Genomic DNA, 27,680 nt, shown 5'->3' with positions numbered 1-27,680 from the left:
ACTCAAAGTTGGTTGTGCAGTAAGGGGAGTGAGAAAGGTAGATATGGAATGCATATATGTATTTTTCATCAGCTGCCCACCTTTTTTTCAAGTTACTGATACAATCTTGTCTCTCTTCCTAGGATATTGGTGAACTGTGACCCAAAAGAAAAATGTATTTCCTCTACTAGCCATGGAGCTCAGCAGCTATTTTCAAGGCGGTAGCCTACATCAAATCCTGCCTGTTTGCAGTCATGGTATATGAATTTTGATTTATTTATATATTATGGCTACTTCTCTATAAACACAAAATCAAAATAAAGGACAATGTAGCAGAAATGCTTTTCATGGTAAATTTATATTTAAAAATCTTATGTATTATAATAAAAGTTGATATAGACAGAAAATAAATGAAAAAATTGTAAGGTTCAACAGGAACTCCCTTTTTCTTTTATTCTTCTTTAGTTTATCCTTTTTTACAGCATGCATTATGTGAGGTGTATATGTATACTGTACATATGCATGATTGTATGGGTGGGTTTTTCCATGCCTTCACATTCAGGGCAGAAGATGTGCTTCACTGCCAATATCGGCGTAATCACCTAGAGGCAGGTCTCCTAATGCTGGAAGCTTGGCATTCGTGCAAAACTGGCTATTCCAGAAGATGCCGGGATCGACCTGCCTCGTGTCCTTATGCATGCAAAGGCTATGCCCTTACCCACAAAGCAATTACAACATCTTTATTCTTTAATTCCAAGTTTATTTTCTACTTTAATTAACATAAAATAAATGTACAAAGTGGTTTAATCAAAGCATTACCACAGACATTTAAAATGTGGCTTAACAATACATATATCTTTTATTAATATTTATCTGTGCATTTTCCCTGCTGTCTCTGTTCCTCTCCTAATGGTCCTACTTTAGCCTCCATAATCTTTTCTTTTTTTCTTTCACTTTTAAAAAAAATTTTTAAGTACTTTATTCAGATTACATCTCATTTGTTATCCCCTCACTTGTATCTTCCCATTGCCCCTCCCTCCCTCTTTCATCCTATTCCCCTCCCCTAGGTCTGTGACAGAAGGGGACCTTGTCCCCCACTCTAAGATCACAGCCTATCAGGTCTCTTTCTGGTATCCTGCTTACTCTTCCTCTAAGTGTCATCAGGTCTCCCCTCCAATGGGAAGTGGTCAAATTGGGGGCATCATAGTTCATGTCTGAGTCAGTCCCTGCTCTCCACACAATTGTGGAGAACGTAGTGTCCATTGGCTAGATCTGGATAGGGGTTCTAGGTTTACTGCATGCATTGTCCTTGGTTGGTACAGTAGTTTAAGCTTACACACCTGGGTCCAGGGCCGCCAGCTTTAATGGTCTTCTTGTAGGTTTCTAGGACCCTCTGGATCCTTCTATTTCCTCATTCTTCCTTACCTCTCCTCACCTAGAGTCCCAATAGGAAGTCCCAGTATCTATCCCAATCTCCGGCTAAGTGAGGACTCTCAGAGGACATCTCTGTATAGCTAGGGTTCAATTATAAGTGAGCATATAGTCACTTATAAGTGGATATTAGCCATATAATACAGGATAATCATACTATGATCCACAGACCTAAAGCAGGTAAGTAACAAGGAGGATCCTAGGGAGAATGCTTAATTCTCATTCAGAAGGTCAAATAGAATAGACACTGGAAGGAGTTAAAGAGAAGGAATAGGATGGGAGCCTACCATAGATGTTCTCTGAAAGACTCCACCCAACAGGGGATTGAAGCAGATGCTGAGTCTCACAGCCAAACTTTGGGGTGGAGCACAGGGACTGATGCATCTACCAAGGACCATGAATAGACTGTACGTAGGCTTCCCACACATATGTACCTGATGAGCAGCTCAAGCTCCATGTGGGTCCAGTAGTAAGGGGAGCAGGGGATGCCTCTGACATGGACTTTGTTGCCTGCTTTTTTATTGATTTATTCATATTACATCTCAATTGTTATCCCATCCATTTTATCCTCCCACTCCTTCCCTCATACTCTTATTTTTATTTTCTAGCTTCCACAAGTGTGATAAAGATGACTATTTTTGCTTCTGGTGGAACTGTCCTATTTCTCTTAACACAATGGTATATAGTTCCATCATATTACCTGCAAAAGATGTTAATTCCATTTTTATTGTATCTGAGTAGAAACCTATCTTGTATACATTCCAACTGTTTCCATATACCTGTTGATAGAGACCTGTAATTATAATATAACACAGCTATTGTAAATATTGCTGCAATAAACATGAGTGTACAGGTATCTAACTGGCTTGGACTGTTTGTATATAAACCCAGAAGTCTTCTAGCTGGACTACATGAACATTTATATTGCTTTATATCACTATGATAAGCAGCATCCTTTCCTGGAACTTAAGTTACCTGATTAAATATTTTCTGGAAGTCTTATAAGGAAATTATTTTTATTTACTTGAGGAGTTTATTCAGAGCCTCCTTAACATCCTTATTCCTCAGGCTGTAGATCAAGGGATTCAACATGGGGAAAACCACTGTGTAAAAGGTGGAAACAATTTTGTCCCTATCCAAAGAGTAGCTGGACCGGGGACGAGCATAGATGTAAAGAATGGAGCCATAGTACAAGGTCACAGAGATGAGGTGGGAGGAGCAGGTGGAGAAGGCCTTGAGGCGGCCCTGAGTGGAGCGGATCCTCAGGATAGTGGCGATGATGAAGAGATAGGTGGCCAGGATGAACACAATGGGGGTGATGATGTTAGAAGCCAAGAGGAAGAACAACACAGACTGGAAGCTGTCTTTCTTGCCACAGGCCAGCTTCACGAGAGGTGGGATATCACAGAAAAAGTCATCAATAACATTGTCATTGCAGAAAGTCAAGGCAAATGTGTCTTTGGTGATGATGACAGAGTTAATGAAACCACCAACGTATGAGGCTGCCACAAAAAATATACAAAGCTTTAAGGACATGGCTTGTGAATAAAGCAGTGGCTTTGAGATAGCCATGTAACGGTCGTAAGCCATGGCAGCCAGAAGGTAACACTCAGTATAGTCCAGTGCAGCGGAGAAGAAGAACTGAGCCACACAGCCAGCAAAGGAAATGCTCTTATCTTCAGAGATGCAGGTTGCTAGGATCTTTGGAGTGTAGACAGAAGACAACCCAAGATCCAGGAATGACAGGTTTCCAATGAAGAAATACATGGGTGTGTGTAGGCGGGAGTCATTGCAGATCAACACAATGAGGAAGCTATTTCCCAACAAAGTCAATGTGTACACAACAAGAAACAGTGCAAATAGCACCTTCTGCATCACAGGGTCTGTTGTGAATCCCAACATGATGAACTCACTAACTGTATTATTATTATTATTATGCTCCATAGCTTTAAGGAATGTAACTTAAGAGGAGAAAAAAATGAAATGTCTAAGTAAATCGTTGTACTGAATAAATAAAAAATGTTGAATTAATAAATGTCATGAAAAATGTAATTAATGATTTTTTGTTAATTTAAAAGTATGGAACATGGGGGAAAGGGAGTGAGGGAGGGTGGGACTAGGATGGGAGAAGGGATGAGGCTGTGACCGGGATGTAAAGTGAATAAACATGTAAAGGGAGGAAAACAAAAAAATTAGGATACAGCATGTGTTTTTACAACACAAATATAAACAAATAAGGTCAAACTTGCATGTCCAAAGAAAGCATGTAGTTTAATTAACGATAGGAATAAAAAAGAGATGTTAACATGAGTAAAATGATTATGTTAAATAACTCTATATTATTATATGTGGGAATAAGTTCATAGTATTGAACTTGTCATTTGTGAAACACTATTCATTGAATTTATCTTATAACTATAAAGTATTTGCTGTTTTTCTCCTAATCATATAGAAAATATATCCTTGGTGCTTAATTCATTTGACCAAATAACCTTCTAACTTTGTACAACTAGAAGATCAGCCTAAAGTATTCTGATTACAACATACCTAAATTTTCCACACACCAAGTGAATTCGGACAAGGATATACTTTGTATAACCTTCAGCTGTTATTATAGTACATTAAATATAGATTTTACTTACAACATTAATTTGTAAATTTTTAACAAGAGTCTCTACTGTCACCTTAGAGAGATAGATGCCTTACTCAGTAACATGTTTATTATGCAAGAATAAAGACTCATGTTCAAATTTTAACTTGCATATAATATTCTGTGCACAGTGACACATGACTGTAATACAAGTGTTAGGCAGGTGAAGACCAATGAACCCTTTTGGTTTACTGCAGGTTAGTCTTGTTGAGTTACTGAGCTCCAATAACAGTGAAAAATCCCTGTCTCAAAAAATACCTCTGGTAGCCACACTCCACTGCATTTCCATTCATGAACACAAGAACACAAACATATCACACACACACAGAGAGAGAGAGAGAGAGAGAGAGAGAGAGAGAGAGAGAGAGAGAGAGAGAGAATCCATTTTCTTGTTTTCACAACTCATTACATGATTTTAAAGTCATAACAATGAAATCAAATGTACTAATGAAACATTTTGTTCAACAATTTTGCTGACACATCTTGCAAGTTAAAAGCAAATTTTATCATGTCACATCTCTGTCAACTTAAAATATCTAACTAGACCTAAAAACATCTTAACCTCTAAACAAATAAGCCTAATTGTAAACTAAACTATCTGATCTTCAACTCCATCAGAAACTTGAGAAGAAATAAAATTAATTACCTAAGTAAACAGCAAGTTCATGTTAGCAACTTTGATTTACATTCAGGATTTTAGACTAATCAAGGTAGGAAAGATATTTTCTTCAAGGTTGCCAAATACAAATAGCCAAAACACCATGAATGTAACATTAATATAATTCCTGATTTTGTAGTTCTTCTACTGTATGTAGTTTATTTTAAATATGCATAGTAATATACATGTATATAAAAATAAAATTACACATTTTTAAAAGCAAAATTTAACTATGCAGCATTTAGCAAAGGACATTTATGAAACCTTGAATGTGACAGACATTCAATATTCTAAAAACTTTTCCATAAAATCATCAAAATAATGTTATAAACTAAATGTGTTTATTCCCATTATCCATATTGATTAGGATTCAAAGTAGACAGAGCCATGGTCAAAACTAGTTCTCCAAGAACATATAATCTTTACCAAAAGCTGCTCATCTAAGAGAATTGTTAGATTCAATATATTTAGGCACCAAGGAATCGGCCTTTATTATAAAATGAGTATGTGGTGCTGAGATAAATGAAACCTTTGTAAATAAGGGTAATAGAATGTGTGGGAGTCGCTGCCATATTGTATCATGGGAGATCAAGTTATAGACTCTGGCAAAAGCAAAGCAGATAATATTTTTTGTGTGGTCACATGGTTTACACAAAGGAGGAAGCACATTTTCATGTGTGGATAGTGAGCCCACAGCTGCCTGTGGGAGAGGGTACTTTAGGCAGTAAACACCATTACCCTGGAACAGAAGGGAAAACCAAAAGGAAGGTAAAGGGATGGTTAGAACTGTAGCCGATCTGACCGGCATAGAATATATTTGAGGAAGAGTAAAAATAGAGTTATCTCTAATGACAATAGATATTTTTAATAACATTCTTAAAATTTGAACTAATAACTATCTTTTATTCTGAATAAATGTGGTAGTAAATGCTATACTCCCCACTTCCTGAATACTGGCACAGGATAGTCATGTGTTGATAGTCTTGTCTTTGTAGAAAGACACTTTTCTCAAATTTAAAAAAAAAAAGAAAATAAAATTATCTAGATTTCTGTTTGTCCTCTAAAGAGGATGTAGCTTCAGGAAAAATATGGCCCTTGGGAGGCGCTTAAGAGGAAGGGGCTGCAGAACCAGGAGTCCCCAGGAGGAGACCATCCTCAGGTACAAGTTTAAGGTCACACTCAAAACCTTGTGCTATATACACATTAACGAAATCCACACTCTGGTGAAACCAATTGTGAAATTTAACCCAAAGGAACTAATTTTTCATCTCACACTTCTTGACCTAAGAATGTCTGTCATCCTGTGTTCTTCACAGACAGAAGCAATAAAACCAAAGGGATAACCAATTATTCACATTGTGGCTATTGAAATGTGAGTAAGTTATATTGAAAATATTTCTGACAGAAGCATTTCCTACTAGGATAGCAAATTGCCTTTTACCATAAAGACATATTGGGAACCATGTCTTCAACATGGCATGTGGTCACAGTCAGAGAGTGAGCAAACCAAACAAAGATCTGAGATTGAAGCTGGTAATAGGTTGGATCTGACGCCATTGCTGTGCTCATCAACTTTTATCAGGTTTGATACATGTTGCTCAAGTGCCACACATCACTACATCACTTCTAAAGCAAGTATAACCATTGCAACTGTTAGAAAGGATATTGTAAATTTTAGAGTGAACTATTTACTCTAGCAGTCAACACATAGAAAATGTTCAATAAATAAATCAGTGTTCTTTCAAATTAGACATCTGACATACTGCTAAAGTCATAGCTTCCTAAGTCTTAGTTGTGTCTAAGTGATACTGTGAAAAAAATATTGCAATATTGAAAACTGATAGGAGAACAGCAGCAAAGTATGTCAGGGTGATACAAATGTTAAAGAAACGAATGCATGTTCACACAAAGGTGTTTTGCTGCTGTTTATACAATAATTATAAGAGGCAAAATAGACTCCAGTATGAGGTTTAGGCACAGAGAAATGTGGTGTACTGATAAACTTTTGAAAAAATTGAATTTTTTAGATAATAATGTCCCAACTGTGATAATACAAAATTTACAGACAAGACTTTAACTAGAATTAACATATATTATTTAAAAGAACATCAAATGACCTAATGACTTCTAAGAATACTAGTTACATGGTGGTCATTTAATTTTTTGTTGTTGTTGTTGTTGTTTTCGGGTTTTTTTTGTTTTGTTTTGTTTTGTTTTTACTTTTTTTTTATCCTTTATTAATTTATTCTTGTTACATCTGAATGGTTATCCCATCCCTTGTATCCTCCCATTCTTCCCTCCCTCCCATTTTCCCCTTATTCCCCTCCCCTATGACTGTTCCTGAGGGGGATTACCTCCCCCTGTATATGTTCATAGGGTATCAAGTCTCTTCTTGGTAACCTGCTGTCCTTCCTCTGAGTGCCACCAGGTCTCCCCCTCCAGGGGACATGGTCAATGTTGGGTGTTCCTAGCACATAATTATAAGGATATACAATAGTTTATAGTTAATGCAAATTGTTGAAAAACTCTAAATTTGACATTTTAATTTCACTATTCTCTTCTGTTCTCCAAACCTTCTTGCATATAAATTGCCTATAGTCACACCACATTAGTCTTTTCTTGATCCCATTATTTTACGCTTTCTTGTTTCAAAATAATTTTGATTTTTTGAGGCCCAAATTTCTTGGTTCACAAGTTAGTTGGACCTCCAAAACAGAACATATTCAGATTCACAACACAAGCACACACACACACACACAAAAAAAACCAATAAAACAAAACAAGTATTTATAGTGTTGTCTCCCAGTAATAAAGACCAGTGAGGCCTAGCAGTAACTTTCTGTTAAGGGTTAAAGTTTCTTTAAATGTTATTCTAGACAACCTCTCCTAGGAAGCATGTCAACCTCACATCCATGGCCAGCTGCTGTCTGACATTCCTGTAAAAAGCATGTAATCTCCTGACATTCCAGGAAAATATGACCTGACATAATAGAGACTTCTCAATGTTTTGGCAGGAACACAGAAACACAGGACTTGGGAGATAGTCACAACATCTCACATCCTTGGAAAGTTCTCTGCAGGGGACACTCTTTAGTTAGGAGTGGCTTAAGTACCTCAGGTTTCTCTCCCTTCCTTTAACATGCATTAGCCTCTCTCGTAACATATGGAAGTTAAACCTTTTATTTTGCTCTCAGACGTTTCATAAGTTGATATACAGTAACGTATGGATAGGAAAAATAAAGTTTCATAGACACTTGCCTGAAACATAATGCAAATAACTCTCGAGGAATTATTCAAATAAAATAAAATTTATTTGCCATTGATACCTGTTGTATACAACTTACCAAATTTTTAGCAGACATCTCATTCTAACATTCAGATTGGCTGATTCCAGCTCTATATAGCAGCCCTTTGATCCCAGAGGTTTTATAGGATTCCTCATGGTTTTGCAGCTCAGGGAAATTACAAGCAAAATAATTAATCAACAGTCCATTGATGATGCTAGTTTAATTGTATTTAATGAGATAAAGAAAAATATAATGTATAGTGTAGGTTCCATTTGTATTTCATTGTAATATCTGCACATTCTGTGTAATTTTAGTAACTCAAATAAATGCATATAATTATTTACATATTTGAACATACATTTATGTAGATACCTACATTTATCCATGTAGATATTTCAGTATTTATAAACACATGTGCCTAAGAATACATACACCATGACATAGATCATTAAATTCTTCCAGATCAATGGCCAGTTTTTTCCATCTTATTCTATATTCCAAGAGATTCGCCAGTGAGAATGCTAACCACCAGGTTTTGTCTCACTCGGCTTTATTACTTATCCCTCTCCTTCACTCTCTTCCTCTGCCTGTCCCTAGAAACAGAATTCTCTTTTAATTAAATAGTTGAAGGGCCATAGAACTTGCATATCTTACTCAAACCTTCACATTTTTTTGAAGCTTATACTATTTTAATATTAATGGTATATTTAGCTGTACATGTTTTATTTCAATATTGTAAAACTACAATTTATATTTCTTTTTTTGTTATTGAAATCTTTTTTTAATAATAACACATTTTTATTGAAAATTAAAAATAATTCCTATTACATCTCATTTCCTATCCCATCCCATGCATCCTCCCAACCCTCCCTCCCTCCCACTTTCACCCCAATCCCCCTTCCCTATGACGGTGGCTGTGGGGGACCTCCTCCCCCTGAATATGGTGCTAAGGTATCAAGTCTTTTCTTGGTAGACCGCTATCCTTCCTCCGAGTGCCATTGGGCCTCCCCAACAAAGGGACATGGCCAAATATGGGGCACCAGAGATCCTGTGAAAGTCAGTCCCCAGTCTCCACTTAGCTGTGGAGAATGTTCTGTCCCTTGGCTAGATCTGGGTAGGGGTTTGATGATGACTGCCCGTTTTGTCCATGGATGGTGCCTTAGATCAAGCAGAATCCCTAGGCTCAGATCTAGCCATCATAATGTTCTTCTTGTAGGTTTCTAGGACCCTCTGGGTCCCCCTACTTGCCTATCCTCTATATTTTCCTCATCTAGAGTCTCAATAGGATGTCCTCACCTCTATCCCCATTTCCTGGTAGGTGCAGACTTTCATGGGACCTGTCCCTTGGGCTAGTGCCGGTAATAAGTGAGTATATACCATTTGACTCTTTCTGCTTCTGGGTTAGCTCACTCATTATGATCATTTCTAGTTCAATCCATTTGTCCACAAATTTTGGGAAATCCTTGTTTTTAATAGCTGAGTAGTATTCCATAGTGTATATGTACCACAGATTCCATCTTACACCCATCAGAATGGCTAAAATCAAACATTCAAGTGACAACACATGCTGGCGAGGATGTGGAGAGAGAGGAACACTCCTTCATTGCTGGTGGGAATGCAAACTAGTACAGCCACTTTGGAAATATATCTGGTGCTATCTCAGAAAAATGGGAATAGGGCTTCCTCAAGACCCAGCTATTCCACTCCTAGGAGTATACCCAGAAGATGCTCCAGCACACAACAAGAAAATTTGCTCAACCATGTTCATAGCAGCCTTATTCATAATCGCCAGAACATGGAAACAGCCTAAGTGCCCCTCAGTAGAAGAATGGATAAACCTTCACATTTTTAAAAAAAGTTCTCTAGCTTAATTTTTTCCACTGTGGAAACATTCACCTTAATATTTCTGGAAATAACAATCTATCCATCTTAATTTTCTTACATAAACTTGACTAAAAACAATTTCTACATTTTTATCTGTATAACATTTTTATACCCTATGTGCATATATAGGGGGAGGAAGTCCCCCTCAGTCACAGTCATAGGGGAGAGGAGTAGGGGGAAGGCGGGAGGGAGGGAGGAATGGGAGGATACAGGCGATGGATGGGATAACAATTGAGATGTAATATGAATAAATTAATAAAATGTATATATGTGAAATATTGAATAATTGGATTTTTCTGCACTGTTTAAGAGGCTAGTCAAAAATAAATATTAGATGTTGAAATGCTTTGATCATATAAAAATATATATTCAAAGCCAAAATTATTTATATGTCTTGTCTATATAATTATAGCTAACACATAGATTATCAGTGTAATTTACAATTTTATGTGTCTGTGAATGAATGTTTATGTATTTCTCTTTTTCTCATATTTATTAGTTCTTTGGTAATTTCAAAACGGAGTCCAGAACAGCCAAACCTATGCAAAGAAACCCTGTCTCAAAAACAAAACAAAACAAAAACCTATGAAGCCTAATTTATGAAGCCTATGTACTCTTAGATGTTATATATGCTTTTATATATGTACTTCATGTTACATATGTTCACATAAGTACAAACATACTTACATTTTTCATAGTTATATATGTCTTTTCTAGTTAAAATAGTAAAGATTGGTTGCTTCCATTAAAAAAAACCTTCTTAATACCATGAGACACAATAGTATTAACAAACTAACTTACTATCTGTTATGAGAATTTTCTCCCTTGGGGAGGGGGGGACTAAGGAATGTTTATTCCCATTTCATGTTATTCCAGTGATAAAACAAAGTTCAATTTCAAAGTTCACCCTGGAGAACCAATGAGTCTGTTTGGATTACTTGGAGACAATTGGTAAAAGGTAACCGATGGGCATGTGGATGGTCCAGAAGCAGCCACAGTGGAAAGATTTTATTCAGCAGGCATGAGGACAATTTTATAATCACACAGGTAGATCTCATTTTCAAAAACATAGGCCTGGCTAAAATAAAAGTCTTGAAAAGCCAATTTGTTCAGTTGGTGTGTTCTTCGTGTGGCTGACCTACCTTCCCATTCCCAGTTTTCCTTGGTTTCCCAGAGTTGTTGTATAGGGTTGAGGCCATGTGGGCTTTTCCTTATCCACATTAGTATGTCCATTGGTGTCATCCTTGTTCAGGTCATATTTTGCTAGTCATGTTGGTAAGGCCTTATGGGTGAAGCTTCTGATGTTTCCAAAAGATACACACCAAACTATGTGATAGGTCACTGGCTCTTAAAATCTTTCATCCCCCTCTTTCACAATGTACCCTGAGCCTTCGGCGTGGAAGTGTGTTGTAGATATAACCAATGGGACTGGGCTGCAGAACTGTATTTTCCTCAGCATGGCATGGAGCCATTGCACTCACACCTTGGCAGTAACCAATGACTGTTCATCCAGACACAGACCTGCTCAACAAGTGGGAGAACAAGCCTGGTGCTGGAAATATAACTAATAAGTGCTGGTGGCGTTATGGTTACTGGAGGAGAATCTACATTCATGACTTTTCTAAATTAGCATAATCCCTACAGACAATCTAAGAAATTCGTTATTATACACACAGATAAGTGTAGCTTTCTCCTCTCATCAAAAGGGCATTTCTTTGCAACTAATGGAGAACTTTTAAGTATAATAAAGGAACGTTGTCACTTATAAATCAGACAGTACTGTATGACCAACTAAATAAATTCATTTATATAAGGCTTTGTTAGAAAGTTGTTACAGGACACAGAATCTGTTTAAGTGCTAGGAATGGCAGACAAAGTGCTCAACTGTAAATGGGACATTTCTTTAATAACACCATTACCCTACAAAGGCTCAGGGAATGTCATAGCAAAGGAGCCTGAAGGAACATCAGAGCTACAGGGTAAGGGTGGCAGTGGCAAACGGTGGCCCCAGTATATGACAGAGATGTCATACTCATGAACTCTAAGTCACTCTGATTCTTAGCATAAGTCCTTTTCAAGACTAACCCAAGCAACCTTTCATCTTGATGGAGGAGGATGCGTTCCAGATTCTAGCTCTTAATGAGAAGCTATTAGCAACAGATACCAGCTGGGTAGAGGAAAGGCACTCTTTCTGAGGGTGTTCCCACCAGTGAATTTCTTGTGTTACAGGTCATGATCACACACACACATCCACATTTTTCAGAATTAGTTGATTTGGGTTATTAAATGACAAAAAGTTGAGACAGGGTTAAGTAGCATGCTGGGGAGGTGTAGAAAGAACTGGAAGGGTGGATATGATCATATGTTGTTATAATATTTTCAAAAAATATGATAAAAGCAAAATGTCTCAGAACAAACAAATAAATAATCCTACAGAGGAATATCTTGTAGTAAGTTTTGAAAGAATTCTATAATAATTATGGGACTTGTCCACAGAGAGTTCCTATGACCTACCTCTTTAAAGATACAGGGGATAAAAAGGTGTTATGGGCATAGAAGACAGAACCATGTAAGAAGCTGAGCTGTCAGGACCCTGAGCTGTCAACATCCAGGACAGCAGCCAGATGCACCATGTATTCACGTAAGAAGTCCATCATTCTGACTCCTCCATGACATTGACTCATCAGGGTAAAGTCATTAAGTAGACAGACAGTTAAGGATCCCTGTGATCTGACCATACAGCTCAAATAATGATAGCATTTCTAAAAATACTTTAGAAAACTGTAGAATGTACTTGGAGAAGCAATAAACAGAAATATCGTCATGGAGTGAAGTGCGTAACTAAACACATATTTACATACACAAAAAGGAAAAATATGAACATATGTGATTTATTAGATTATCTAGACGAATAAAGAAAGAATGAGAAATAATTTAAGAATGATTCATTTTTTTAACCAGGGCGACGTAGTCAGCAATCACTTTTCTCCATTAGTTTAAGAATAACCAATTTATCAACATGCACTTTTAATTGTCCTGTGAGTTTCTTCCCTGCAGACTGAGAAATCCTGAGGGCTTTCTGAAATCCATAACCCTGGGAATCCAGAAGCTGGCATAATAGATTTAGGATAAAATATATACAGCTTTAAATTCAGGGCAAGATGAAGTTGTTGGTGAAAACTAGGTAAGTTTTATAAATGCCTACTTTTGTAAATTTGTATTTGTTCGTAAAATTGGCACTGTTGCCTTTTGATGAGCTATGTGATAAGTGGTAGACAAAAAGCCAGTTTGATATGTCTTCAACTTTTCTTTTCCATTTTGGAAACTGCTGATAGCTGATTTGAGAAGTAGAATTTCATACTATTGGAGACAAATAGAAAAAAGCAATTGATCATGCAAAAAAAATTTTTCAGGAAAATATACTAACTGCACAAACAGTGAGTTCAGGGGCCATAAACAGAGAGTCTCTGGCTATCTCAAGAGCAGCTGAAAAGGAAGAAGAAAGACAAAGTACATCAATAGATTTTTGCTTCAGATGGTCATTCCTTATGGAAGTCTCAACCACACACTTATTTTAGAAGAATTCTAACAGTAGAAACAACCTTTAAAGACAAAAGGTTGTATTTTAGTCATTTTAATGGAAAGTTCTTTCATTTCTAGATCATAATACAAACACAGACCTTTGTTAGGAAGGCTATCTCATGGGCTGGTTAATGTTACTGTCAATCACTATGGTTCTCTTGTTCCTACTGATGCAAGCTTCAGGTTTAAAGCCAGGGTCACCAAGTGTCAGAGGAAACCTCAACCTCAAGAAACTACATGCTGAATTTCTCAACGTACAGCCCAGGGTGAGTTGTACACATTGTATTTCAGGTGTTAAGAAGTGTATGTTGCTTGTTTTTACCTCAACAGAGCATAGTTCTGTGCACCTTAACGACTCATTCTGCAATAGTAGTCCAAAGAAGAAATTGAGGCACGACAGGAACAATAGTGAGAGGCATTACTCTCATTAGGCCACTTTAAAGATGACAATGCAGAAGAAATAGCAATAGGAAGGAAAAAGAATGCCAGTGAAGAATTGAAGCATGGCAAGATGTCAGAAGGATGGTAGCAGGTGTAAATACACCCACTGCAAAATTTTAAATTAAATGCCAATAAATATCACCATATTCCAAGAGTGTAACATCATGCAACTTGTATTTTGAAAAACAATGTATTAAGAACTGTATCTGCAATGTTTCATTTAAATGTTTCTGTAACCACAGGAAGAGATTGTTATCACTTGTATTTTACAGGAAATCAGTCTATGGCTATATAAATAAGCCATCCGAGATCATAGCTATAGAAATTTTAGCATCACAATTAAAACATAGCACTGATCACAGTTCTTGTTTGACAAATAGTTATAATATTATGAAACACATTATACATTTAGTTTTTTAAAATATGTTAATATTATACTCAAATTCACAATCTCTTTTCTTATTAACTGTTATTGCATTCGCAACCTTACAGCAAAATCCCTGATATTAGAATATTTCTTTCCCTTGTCCACAATGCTCCCTAAACCTTAGGTGTGAGGAATAATTTTTAGAAGTATCCACTGGGACTGGGCTCCACAAATCTGCATTTTGGTTGGTTGTTATTTCTCATAGTGGTCTCCTGCTGCTGCCAAGAGAAGTTCCCTTGTTGAAGGGTGAGGACTACGCACATCTGTAAGTATAAGGACAGATGTTTAGGTTGTTGGTAGAGAGCATGCTCACTTAGTAAAACAGTAGTTGTAGATTTTCCTCCAAATCTGTGACTTCCCTAGCACTTAGTGACTGGCTAGGTTCCAGTTTCAGGCATGATTCCCTTCTTTTTATACAATTCAATTTAGAGAGTTGTGAGTTACCACCAAGTTGTGTGTCACCAGTGAACTCTAAGGTTATTATGTCATGCTGGTTGTTAATATAAATTTATATATCAATGTTTTGCATGCACATGTATCTGTTAACCACACACAGGCCAGAAGAGGGTGTTGAATCCCCAGGAATTGGAGTTAAAAGGTCATCAGTGACCATGTGAGTGGCCGATGATCTAACCTGTGACATTTGAAAGGTTAGAAAGTGTTTGAACGGCTGAGCCAACTTTCCATCTTTTTTAAATTGTGAGTTCCTTTTTGGTGTGTGCATGTTCATAAAGGGCAGGTGCACATGGTGCAAGCTTGTCCGTAGGGCTCAGAGGACAGACTTATGTTGTACGTTTCCTCCCTTTAACCCCTACATGGGTTTGGAATAGAACGTGAATCACCAACCTTGCTGAACTTTCTCACCTCCACAGAAAAGATATGTGATCTCTGTTCCTATACACACAGCTCAGTGGAAATTTGAAGAAATGGTGTACTTTTCCATTTGGAGGCTTGACAAAAATTTTTCACCTCTCAGTAAAATTTGTAAGCAGTTTCTTCCTCTTCCTCTATATAATTATTTGTATGTTTTATAAGCTATTTCTCAAACTTGGCATCCACCTATACTTGACCTACTAAGTAACTTAGGTGAAGCTCAAATTTGTTCCAATCATGCTGCTTCTATTTTTCTGCTATTGGGATTACATGTGGCTCCATTCTTTTTACATTCACTGTCATTAATATGTTTAGACTGGGGATTCCTATTACCTACAAAAAGAAATGCAATCTTCACACTGGTGCTGATTATCTTATAGGAACTTACCAGAAACAATATAAACATTCCATACTAGTATAAACAACTAAACTCCTCTGTACGCCTAGGGTCAAGATCCTTGAGAAATGGAGAGGGGCAATCACACAGTGACTGAATTCATCTTGCTGGGCTTCTCAACAGACCCTGTGATGCAGACGATCCTGTTTGTCCTGTTCCTAGGAGTGTACTCTCTGACATTGCTAGGAAACACCACCCTCATTGTATTGATCTGCAACGACTCCAGGCTCCACACACCCATGTATTTCTTCATTGGAAATCTATCCTTTCTGGATCTCTGGTATTCCTCCGTCTATACTCCAAAGATCCTAGTGACCTGCATCTCTGAAGACAAGAGCATCTCCTTTGCTGGATGTCTGTCTCAATTCTTCTTCTCTGCTGGCTTGGCCTATAGTGAATGCTACCTACTGGCTGCCATGGCTTATGACCGCTATGCTGCCATCTCTAATCCCCTGCTTTATGCTCAAGCTATGTCAAGGAGGTTGTGCATCTGCTTGGTTGTATATTCTTATATAGGAGGATTTGTCAATGCCATCATATTAACCAGCAACACATTCACGTTGGATTTCTGTGGTGACAATGTCATTGATGACTTTTTCTGTGACGTCCCACCACTGGTGAAGTTGGCATGTGAAGTCAGGGACAGTTACCAGTCAGTGCTGTACTTCCTCCTGGCATCCAATGTCATTACTCCCACCCTGCTCATCTTGGCCTCCTACCTTTTCATCATTGCTGCTATCCTGAGGATCAAATCCACCCAGGGTCGCCTCAAGGCCTTCTCCACTTGCTCCTCACACCTCATCTCTGTGACCTTGTACTATGGCTCCATCCTCTACATCTACTCTCGTCCGAGTTCCAGCTACTCCCTGGAGAGGGACAAATTGGTGTCTACCTTTTATACTGTGTTATTCCCTATGTTGAACCCCATGATCTACAGTCTGAGGAATAAAGATGTAAAGGAAGCTCTGAGAAAACTCTTCAAGTTAGCGCAATCTGAAGTCTAAATGACAAACTCTTAGCAAGACAAGACTAACTGATAGCAAAGAAGTTGAAGGCAAGGTTGAGAAACTGAGTATCAAAAATAAAATTTCCATTTCTTGAAATTCCATCAACATTTTTTCACCAGTGTACATTTTTTTATTTAAAAGTATAATTAGTTTTTATATGAGTGTAATTAATGAGTTACATTATATTATATTATATAATGTATATACATACATTCACGTATGTATATAATGAACTTAGCTCATATTCACTTCATATTTACTTCTGTCTAATTAATGAACTATAGTCTAGAGTATTGCCTGGAGCTTCCTATTAATATTAACACTGTTTTTAAAGGGTAGAACTTGAATCGATTGTCAAATAGGAAAGTATATAATACTTCCTCGGAGAACTGGAATTTATTTTATTCTCCCTTCTAATAATGACCCATATAATACCCCTTCATAATGCCTCTTATGGAGATATGCAGGAGACATCCAGTAGAAAGATGAAAGATAGAAAATGCACCTTAGCTTTCTCTGTCCGAATACTAGCAAAGATTCTTTAATAACAATGAATATGTAGTGTCAAATTTAATTTTAAGAAGAGAGGGGCAACATGTCCTTATTAGACAGCAAATATCATGGAAAGAAGGAAGGATGAGAGACTTGGAGCTAACACAAACAGTGTGGTGTCTGTACACATTTATTATATCTTTGAATATTTAGTGAACTCAACATATGTTTATTTTACCAATTATAGCACAAGACCTGCACAAGATCGGGCCAGCAAAAAGTTCAGCATAGACAGGGGATATGATCACGAAGTCTCACCATCAGCTGGGAAGCTTGCTGGCAACTGATAGCTTCTTGTAGAGAACAAATAATCTTCAGGAATACAGCTACTAAAAAACTGCCATGCTTTTCTAGAAGGCCCTACACTCAAGCACATGGAGGGAACACTAGGTGACGTTAGTAACTTCATTTTTCAAATGTTCATTTCTCCATGTATTCATTTATTTAAATGCTTACTATTTATTTTCTTGTCAGCCTGGCCCCAGCCTCCTCCCTCCTCTCCTTCCTGTCCACGCACCCTCCTCCTTCCATTCTCTTCCTTACACCCCAATTGGAGCTGGTCCACCCAGGCATCTCAAGTCAGTGAAGAAGTAAGCACATCCTCTCCTACAGGGAGTGACCAGGCAGCCCAGCTGGGAGAAAGTGACCCAGCAGTATGTAGCAGACACCCCCCCTATTTTTAAGGGACCACATGATGACCAAGCTGCATGTTTGCTACATATCATAGTGGTATCAAGGTTCTGTCCAGGGAAGCTCTGTGGTTGGTGGTTCTGACTCTGTAAGACCCTGTGGGTCCAAATTAGATTATTTGAATTTAGTAACTTTAAAACAAAAAAACAGAGAAGACACGCACAGGGTAGGGAAAAGTGATTTAGAGGGTGGTATGTAGGGAAAGAGTTAAAGATGAGAAAGGAGAGGTAGATTTGATTTTAAAATGCAGTGAATGCAAGTATAAAGCTCTCAAACAATATACAAAATTTAATCTCTGAGTATGAAACTTCTAATTTGTATCTCTTCACTTCCATTCATGAAAGTGGTATTGAATATGCTTATGCTTAATGCATTCATGTACTAAATATTGAGTTATTTCTTTTTTAATTAAAACTTTGTGTCCAAATATTCTAGTTTTTAGTTAGTAGTATTATTTCATTGATCTTAGTGTGTATTTACAGTTTGTTTAAAGGTGTTGCCGAGAAGCTGTCCCAAGAGAGTTCCCAACAACACCCTAAGACAATATCTTCAGGGATTGCAAAAAAAAATCACTAAATAACATGATGATTAACAGACTCCATTTAAGAATAAAATTTAAATACAGAAAAGACTTCAGCAGGTCCTTGAAAAACACAGGGCAGAGGTGTTCTGTCTGGTTTTAGCCACTACCAAGTTGAGGTATTGAGTTCATGAGGTTATAAGGAATTTGGCTCAGAGCCAGAGATAATTTTTACATGTTTTGTAATATATGTGATCTACCAAGATTTCTAGGAGCATCACAAACAATTTTTTATGGTTTAATAATGTTGAAGAAACTAGTTTTTGGCAAAGATTACAGAAAAAGGGATAACTAAATGGGTTAGAATAATCCAAATGGAAGGAACGTGAGAATCTACCAGTAAATTTTGCTGTTGTTGATTTATGTTTCATTCTGCCTAAAGTCAATATTTTTCTCTGATGTATGTTGTATTAATGTGTAATCTGTTGGAAGATTCTGTGAAGTTTCTGTTATCTCTATGATATAGCACATTTGTTAGGGTAACATATAATCAAAATGATTCATAGCTCCCCAAAAATATAGAAAAGCTCTCAAATGTTTTACCAAGTATTACAATTATGAAAAGAAAATAGTATAGTTTATAAAATTGTTTATACATACTCTGTTAGTGATTTATCAAGTGATTAGAGGAACACATTACTAAAATGTAATTATAAAATCTTGCTCACAAGTCCAAGAATTGCTCCACTCTAGATCTTCCTCAGCAAGTTGCAATGGATTGACCGATTTAAAATCAAACAAAATCACTGAAACTATCTTATTTCTCCACAATCAAAGTCATTGAAACTATGTTATTTCCCCGCAATCAATTCAGAAATAGGCAACAAAATGATTTTTAAGATGATACAAAATATACTATAGAAGAGCAGCAAATACTCAAGTGCTACAACATGTACACACTAAATTGTTCATAGCACAGAACACAGGAATAATAATGATTAAGGCATTGCTCAACATTTCATTGTTAAGGAGAATATTTCTTGAATTTAAGTTAAATTTAAGTTAAATTCATAAATGTGCAAGCATATTTATAACTGAACGATTTAGAAAATATAGTCAAAACTCTAGCAAAAGGGATAACCTTTCTGCCTATGGTTGTGTTGTTTTTGGTTCATTCCTAAAGGGATCTTTGACAGCTTTGTTCCTCAGGCTTTAGATGAGAGTGCTGAGCACTGTGCCATCCTAAGTGAAGAATAGAAGGCTACTTTATCCTCCTCTAGAGGTCAGGTTGAACCTCTATGCCTTTGTTGTGGGACAATTTCCTCTGAAATTAAAACCTTCCTTCCAATAGGACTCATTAAGAGCTCATTAAGACACCGAACAAGTACAAGAAGAAAACACAATAGGATTCCTAAAGTAAGGTGAAAATACTCCATGCAATCATAAGCTGTCCTGAAGCTCAGTAATTAAATAGCTCAAAAAATTTCAAGAAATCTCTGAAACTAGTCAGAATCACTAGGCTTCTCCTCCTCAAGTAATTATATTGGCAGTAAGGAGTGCTGAAAGACACCCTTACACAAGAGAGTGAGAACAACTGGGCACGAAGTTCCACCCCGGACAGACTTGATAGCTGCTGGGAAAGGGAGAGACAGTGTTCTGCAAGGGTTTGGCCCATGACAGGTTAACCATTCTCCAGGGCACAGCTTCAAACCTACGAGTATTCACACAGTATAAATTGGACTGGATGGGGCTTGAGAAACCAAGGATAGGAAGTTGGGTATACAGGGAGGTGGAGATTATATCTGGGAAGAGTTGTGGCAGAGAGTATGAATATAAGAAAGATACTTTGTATATTTTTATCAACAAAGTGAAAAATATCATTTAATAAACTGGCTCATTAGAATGCATGATCTCTTCAGCAGCTCCATTCTATGATGCCTGCACTGGAGGATGAAGTCTCTGTCGAGAGACTGTATTGATATGGTCCCAAGCATGAGCTCCAGGCAATAAACGTAACTCATGCCAGTAGTCTAAACATCACAGAGTAGCAAAAACAACACAGTCCAAAACAAATCCCTGATTCTGTCTTATTGAGGTTTTGCTGAAATTAAAAAACACAATGCACCAATACAAAGATCAGAATGAATTTTAAATTGTTATCAGTGACAGATAAAATTATTGTCTGTTATCTGCTGTTCTATATCCATTTGCTGGTGTAAGTGGGATATCCCAGCTACCTGTAGCAGGGAGAGAAGATTGATTATCTATCCCTCATTAAGAGTTCCTATCAATTCTTAGAAGTAACACTGCAGGGAACCATGGAGTTGTCTGGGCCTAGCTCCCTTGAGATTTTGCATCATAGGATTTTCAGCATAGAATCCATGGCTTCTGGGATGCATTGTACCTTCCAGTACCTGAGAACAAATGCACTCTCTCAGGCAGTGAGGCATGCAGGCCACTTTATGTTTCTTTGAACATTCCCTCAGTAGTCAAGGAAGCATGAAAGCTTGACAGGACAACCAGTCTCAGATATTAGTGTCTTCCATACCCTGTATATCTTTCAAATGTCACTGTATCCTGGCAACTACAACTGTATTGATCCTGACAATCAATATTACATTCCATTTCTGGAAAGGTTATAAAATGTCTGATTGTTTTCTCTGTTGTTGTTGTTGTTGTTGTTTTTCTTCATTTGTTTTTAACATCATTTTTACATTTATTTATTATTAGGTTTTTGTAAATGTGTTCACTTTACATCCCAATTGTAGCCCCCCTCCTTCATCGCCTCCTGGTCCCATCCTCATTCCTTCAAACCCCTCTCTCCCTCCCTTAGTCCTCAGAAAAGGGAGCCCACCACACTAACATCTGACCTCAGCCTATCAAGTCTCATCAGGACTGTATCCTCTTCCTCTGTGGCCTGGCAACGTTGCCCTGTCAGGGGGAAGTGATCTACATGTGAAGACCAGAGTCCATGTCAGAAGTAGTCCTGACTCCCCATATTATGGGACCCAAAAGGTGATTTTCTGCCTATCTACTGCATCTGAGCAGAGGGTCTAGGTCCTCACCATGCATGGTCCTTCGTTGGTGCATCAGACTCTGCAGTACCCATTCCTCCACCCAGAACTGTTGCCTCCATCAGTCTCCTTGTGGAGCTCCTGAGCCCTCTTGGTCCTTCTATTCTTCAGCTCTTCCAAAAGACTCCCTGTACTCCATTACAGAGTTTGGCTATGTGTCTCAGCATCTCCTTGGATGCCCTGCTGGGTGGAGTCTTTCAGAGAGCCTCTATAGTAGGCTCCCTTGCTGTTCCTTCTCAACTGCTTCCAGTGTCTATTCTATTTGTGCTTCTGAAGGAGAATTAAGGATTCTCACTGAAGTCCTCCTTGATATTTAGTTTCTTTAGGTCTGTGTATTATAGTGTGGTTAGCCTGAATTATATAGCTAATATTCCTTATAAGTGAATATATACCATGTGTCTTTCTGGGTCTGTGTTACCTCACTCAGAATTATCTTTTCTAGTTCCATCCATTTGCCTGCAAATTTCCAGATTTCCTTATTTTTAGTAGTTGAGTAGTATTCTTTATCCATCCATTATTTGGTAGAGGGACATCTAGGTTGTTTCCAGATTCTGGCTATTAAGAGTAAAGCTGTTGGCTGCGATCCAAGATGGTGGTGCCTAACACACACTTTGTTTGAGCAGCAGATCAGCAGTGAACATTCAGCAACCCAAGGACTGATCTGAGATCCATAAAACAACAACAACACTAGCAACCCACAGATGAGAGTGTTCCAAGTAATGTGGAACACGTTAACGACCCAGGTCCTCACTGGTCCGAAGGCTAGAGCCACACATCTGGGGGGCAAGCAATCACCAAGATCCTGGGCCTGTACGTATGCACAGGTATTGGTTGGCAGTGTCTGATTTCCCAGTGTACAGAAACAGCCTTTGCTTCCCAAAATGCCAGGGTCTGTGTGTCCTAGTCCCAAGCAGACACCACAGACTAGAACACAAGTGGATCTGACCACAGGCTACCTAGAAAGCCGACCAATAACTCTGACAGGCCCCAACAAGAGTTCCTGGGTGTCTGCACATTCCCCAGACTGACAGACAGTGTCTGATTGTGCAGTGAGCAGAAAAAGCCTTTGCTTCCAAAAAAAGCCAGAGACTGTGGGTCATAGCCCTAAGTAAATGCCACAAATTAGAACACAAGTCGATCTGACCACAGCCCATCCAGAAACCCCTGAGTGCCCAAGCATCCAACAACTACAGGCTCTTCCCAGAGACATCACAATGGGAAGAGGTCAGCATAAGAACACAAGGAACAACTCCCAGGTTCACTGGGTACCACTAGAAATCAGCAGTCCCTCAACCACAACAAGCCCTGGAGATTCTACCACAGCCAAGGCACAAGAGAAGAATTTCAAATCTGAGGTTCTGAAAACGACAGGGCCCTTAAAGGAAGAAAATAAATTCCTCAAACTAGAAACTGGAATACACAAAGAAAGAAATGAGCAAATCATTTGAGGAAACTACTATCAAGCAGAGAGAGAGAGAGAGAGAGAGAGAGAGAGAGAGAGAGAGAGAGAGAGAGAGAGAGAGAAATGAATTAAAAGTTTCATGTCCCAGAACAGGAGATCGAAGCTATGAAGAAAATACAATCTGAGATAGTCCAGGAAATGAAAACTTGAGAGAAGAGGACAGGATCTACAGACACAAGTATGACCAACAGAATTCAAGAGATGGAAGAAAGAATATCAGAGATAGAAGGTATGACTGAAGAAATGGATACAGCAGACAAAGAAAATGTTAAATCTATAAAAAGCTCCTGACACAGAATATCCAAGAACTCTTGGACACTATGAAAAGACCAAACCCACGAATCATTTGGATAGAAGAAAAAGAAGACCCCCAACTTCAAGGACCAGAAAATATTTTCAACAAAATCATAGAAGAAAACTTCCCTAACCTAAAGAAAGAAATGTCCATAAATATACCAGAAACCTACAGAACTGCAAATAGATTGGACCAGAAAAGAAAATCCTCCCACCACATAATAGTCAAAACACTAAATATACAGAACAAAGAAAGAATATTAAAAGCTGCAAGAGAAAAAGGCCAAGTCACATATAAAGGCAAACCTATCAGAATTTCACCTGACTTCTGAACAGAGACTATGAAAACCAAAAGACCCTGGATGGAAGTCATGCAGACAATAAGAAACCACAGATGTAACCCAGACTACTGTACCCAGCAGAGTTCCAATCACCATAGAGGGAGAAAACAAGATATTCCATGACAAAACAAGTTCAAACTTGACCTAACCACAAACCCAGATCTACAGAAGATACTAGAGAGAAAACTTCAACCCAGTGAGGGTAATTTTACTCAGGGAAGCAAAGGAAATTAATAACCCCACACCCACAAAAACAAAAGAAAAGTAGCTCACTCTCTCTCTCTCTCTCTCTCTCTCTCTCTCTCTCTCTCTCTCTCTCTCTCTCTCTCTCTCTCTCACACACACACACACACACACACACACACACACTCAAATCTTTGATAGGATTGAAGACCAGATAGTTTAGTCTTTCAATTAAGCTTAGTTGGTTAGAGGTTATGATGTTTTTAGATCAAGCTAAATGTTTTAAGTTAGTAGAGATGAAATATGATACATATTGATCTTCATTCAGAAACGTAGACTCAATGAGATAGAAAAGATAATTACTTAATATCTGCCAAATATAAATAGCCAAATCACTATGAATGTAGCATTTATATAATTCCTGATTGTCTCATGGTTCTTTCTGTTATATGTAGTTTATTTTATTTGTGTGTAATATTATAAATGTATACATTAAAAAAGAAACAATAAAAAGTTTCATTTACCAGAAGAAGAAGGAGGAGGAGGAGGAGGAGGAAGAGGAGGAGGAGGAGGAGAAGAAAGCTGCTATGAACATAGTTAAGCAAATGTCCTTCTTTGGTGGAGCATCTTTCAGGTATATGCCCAGGGGTGATATGGCTGGATCTTGAAGTAGAACTATTCCCAATTTTCTAAAGAATTTTTCATAATTGGCCGTTTAAGATGTCTCAGAGGTTACTATCACCAGCTATATGATTGTTTTCAATAAAATTATTACTGTCACAATTATGCTGTGCTCCACCAACCAGACTGATTTACTTCCTCATGGCCATATCAGGTGACATTGGCTCAGTACATAAATTACAAGTCCTTATATAATACTTCTTTCTTTTGTGTGATAATTTCAAATATATTTATTATTATTATTATTAATTAGTGATTCACTTTACATATAAATCATAGCCCCCTCCCTCTTTTCCACCTGGTCCCTCACATCCATTCCTCCCTCATTCCCCTTCAGAAATGGGAAGACCCCACTCACAAACCTGCGCCAGCACTTCAAGAATTATTAATCTTCATTAGATATCCTAGAGGTTGATGAAAGAACAGTGTGTGTGTGTGTGTGTGTGTGTGTGTGTGTGTGTGTGTGTAATGAAATTCTATTCTGTTGTAAGGAAAAATGGAATCTGCAGAAAATGGACTGGTGTGGAAAGCATTTTAAATTAGGTGGTTTAACCTCAGAATAAAAATAATATTAAATTTTCTCCCATACATTAATTCCAGCTTTCCATGCACCATAGGCACACCTACACACACACACACACACACACACACACACACACACACACACACACATGCAAACATATGAGAATAACCATTGAAATCACAAGGGAAGAACCAGTTGAGAGGTGTTAAGGAAGGAAAAGAAACAGTAAGGATAAAAGTGGACAGGAGTCTTCGGGAAAGAACACCAGGGGTGGCAGAGGCATAGGGAGAAAAGGGGGGAAAAGAATCAACAAAAACAAATTTTGTTTAAAAATGCCATAATGATACCTTATATGTAGTATGATGATTAAATAAGATATAGAGTTGGAGGGAAAGACCATGATGGGATGTGGACCTGAATTTGAATTCATGAATCTCACACTGACCTAAGTATATGAATATGTATGTTCCTAAGATGAGGCGGGAAGAAAAGACAGGAAACAGAATACCTGTATACTTACATTCTGGCATATGTGACAGTGAACAACAAAGAAAGCCTATTTCAAAATAGTGGAAACAGAGGTTGAACACTGAACTCCACCTGCTCACCATGGCACTTACATGCCACTGGCACTAACATATAGCAACATATGCATACACATGAATGATAAGAGGCAAATATTTTGCGATTACAATGTTAAATATGAACACAATTCATTACATAAGTTTGTATACTTATTAAACTAAATAAAATTAAAATAAAAAACGATACGATAATGTAAAGAGATGGAAATTTTTTTTCATTTTACCAACAAGCTAATAATATATTATAGTTTCAAGGAATACAATTTAACATAAAAAACACAGACATCTATTTGCATGTTATTAGATTAGTTTTAAAACCCTAGTGTACTTGTTTCTGATACTATCAGCTAAGAAGGGTTGTGTGAAGATAAATATTTTCAAATAACTTAGCCATTTTTTCCTTCATGAAAACTTGACTGTATTTAACATTTTCCTAAAGGCATCCTTGACATCTTTGTTTCTTAAACTGTAGATCAAAGGGTTTAGCATTGGAATCACTACAGTATAGAACACTGACACCACTTTGTCCCTCTCCAGGGTATAACTAGTGCTTGGCCGGGAGTAAATGAAGAGAATGGAACCATAGTACAAGGTGACGGCCGTCAGGTGAGAACCACATGTGGAGAAGGCTTTGAGGCGGCCCTGCGCCGAGCGGATCTTCAAGATGGCTGCAATGATGAAGAGGTAGGAGGCCAAAATAAGCGCCGTGGGTGTGATGACGTTAGAGGCCAGTATGAAATACAGCACTGCCTGGTAGCTCTCCTTCACATCACATGCCAACTTTACAAGAGGAGGCAGGTCACAGAAGAAGTCATCAATGGTGTTGTCTCCGCAGAAGCTTAGGGTAAATGTCTCACTAGTGATAATGGTGGAGTTTACAAAGCCACCAAGGTAGGAAGCTGCAACAAGACTGGCACATAATCTAGGGGACATAGTCTGAGAGTAAAGTAAGGGGTTGGAGATGGCCACGTAGCGGTCATAAGCCATGGCAGCCAGTAGGTAACACTCGCTGTAGGCCAGCCCAGCAGAGAAGAAGAACTGAGCCAGGCATCCAGCGAAGGAGATGCTTTTGTCTTCAGAGATGCATGTTATCAGGATTTTGGGGGCATAGACAGAAGAATACCAGAGATCCAGGAATGACAGGTTCCCAATGAAGTGATACATGGGTGTGTGGAGTCGGGAATCAGCACAGATGAGAGAAATCAGGGTGATATTTCCTAGAAGACTGATGACATAAATAACGAGGAAGATGAAAAAAAGTACCTGCTGTAACACCATGTCTCCTGTGAACCCTAAAAGAATGAACTCTGTCACTTCAGTAACATTTTCTTCACCCATGATTTTGAGTATTTATGACACTTTCTGTGAAAAAAAATTAAAGTTAAAAAAGTCACTAAATATTTTCTCTATTATTTGTCATTCTATAAACTGGAAAGTAAAAGCATTGGCCTATAAGCTTTACTTATTATGAGATGTATGTATATTGAATTGGGTATCATTTTTATAAATGACAAATTAGCCACAAGTTTCTCAAAGAGGTCAGTTACTAAATACATGATAGTGCAATCATTAACATTTCATCCTAATGTCACTAATTTTAAGAATTTGTGCATCTTCTTTTTGCTTAAAATCTTATATTCTTTACTCTAGATATCACAAGATGTTGATAGTTATGTTTCAAAAACAAATGAAAGTACTCCATAAATGACTTAGGAAATATAAATAATTGATGGTGATATCTGGAAAGGGTGCTACTGTATTTACCTTTAATTCTTCAAGGGTAATAATAAAACATTTTGAATGATTTTATTCACATTTCTACATGATGATGATTAGCTTTTATGGCTGTTATAAGCCACACCCAAGTACGGGCAGATATACTGTAATACGATCTAACTCTCACCTCTAAAATGCATAATTATATAAGCTTGGCTATCTCAAGGATGTGAAGTTGATTCTGAAAGAATAGGAGGACAGATTACCCACGAAAGCCTTCACTTACCAGGAAACTGAGACAGAGGGGAGGACATTCTAGTGGGACTTTAGATGAGAGAAGCATGGGAGAATGGCAAAGTAGAAGGATCCAGAGGGTCCTAGAAGCCTACAAGTAGAACATTATGATAGGCAGATTTGGGCACAGGGGTCCCGCTCAAACTAAGG

General features: G+C 37.8%; 3 protein-coding genes across 3 annotated transcripts; 1 reads left to right on the top strand and 2 right to left on the bottom strand.

Moving 5' to 3' along the window:
- Nucleotides 1–2,430: 2,430 nt before the first annotated feature.
- LOC311607342 (olfactory receptor 9G19) lies at nt 2,431–3,354 on the bottom strand (the record flags this gene model as incomplete). Its single annotated transcript, XM_084798994.1, has 1 exon — nt 2,431–3,354. One exon carries the CDS (start codon nt 3,352–3,354, stop codon nt 2,431–2,433), a length of 924 nt encoding a protein of 307 aa, XP_084655120.1.
- A 12,323-nt stretch (nt 3,355–15,677) lies between these two features.
- Nucleotides 15,678–16,613, top strand: LOC311606837 (olfactory receptor 9G19-like; the record flags this gene model as incomplete). Its single annotated transcript, XM_084798246.1, has 1 exon — nt 15,678–16,613. One exon carries the CDS (start codon nt 15,678–15,680, stop codon nt 16,611–16,613), a length of 936 nt encoding a protein of 311 aa, XP_084654372.1.
- Nucleotides 16,614–25,922: 9,309 nt separating this feature from the next.
- Nucleotides 25,923–26,858, bottom strand: LOC311606839 (olfactory receptor 9G19-like; the record flags this gene model as incomplete). The annotated part of the gene is made up of 1 exon (XM_084798248.1): nt 25,923–26,858. One exon carries the CDS (start codon nt 26,856–26,858, stop codon nt 25,923–25,925), a length of 936 nt encoding a protein of 311 aa, XP_084654374.1.
- Nucleotides 26,859–27,680: the final 822 nt, after the last annotated feature.

This window comes from Acomys minous (assembly GCF_964271855.1).
Source record: "Acomys minous genome assembly, chromosome: 10".
Classification (NCBI taxonomy): domain Eukaryota; kingdom Metazoa; phylum Chordata; class Mammalia; order Rodentia; family Muridae; genus Acomys; species Acomys minous.
Note: the sequence above shows the minus strand (reverse complement) of the source record. Positions and strands in the feature narration are given on the sequence as shown.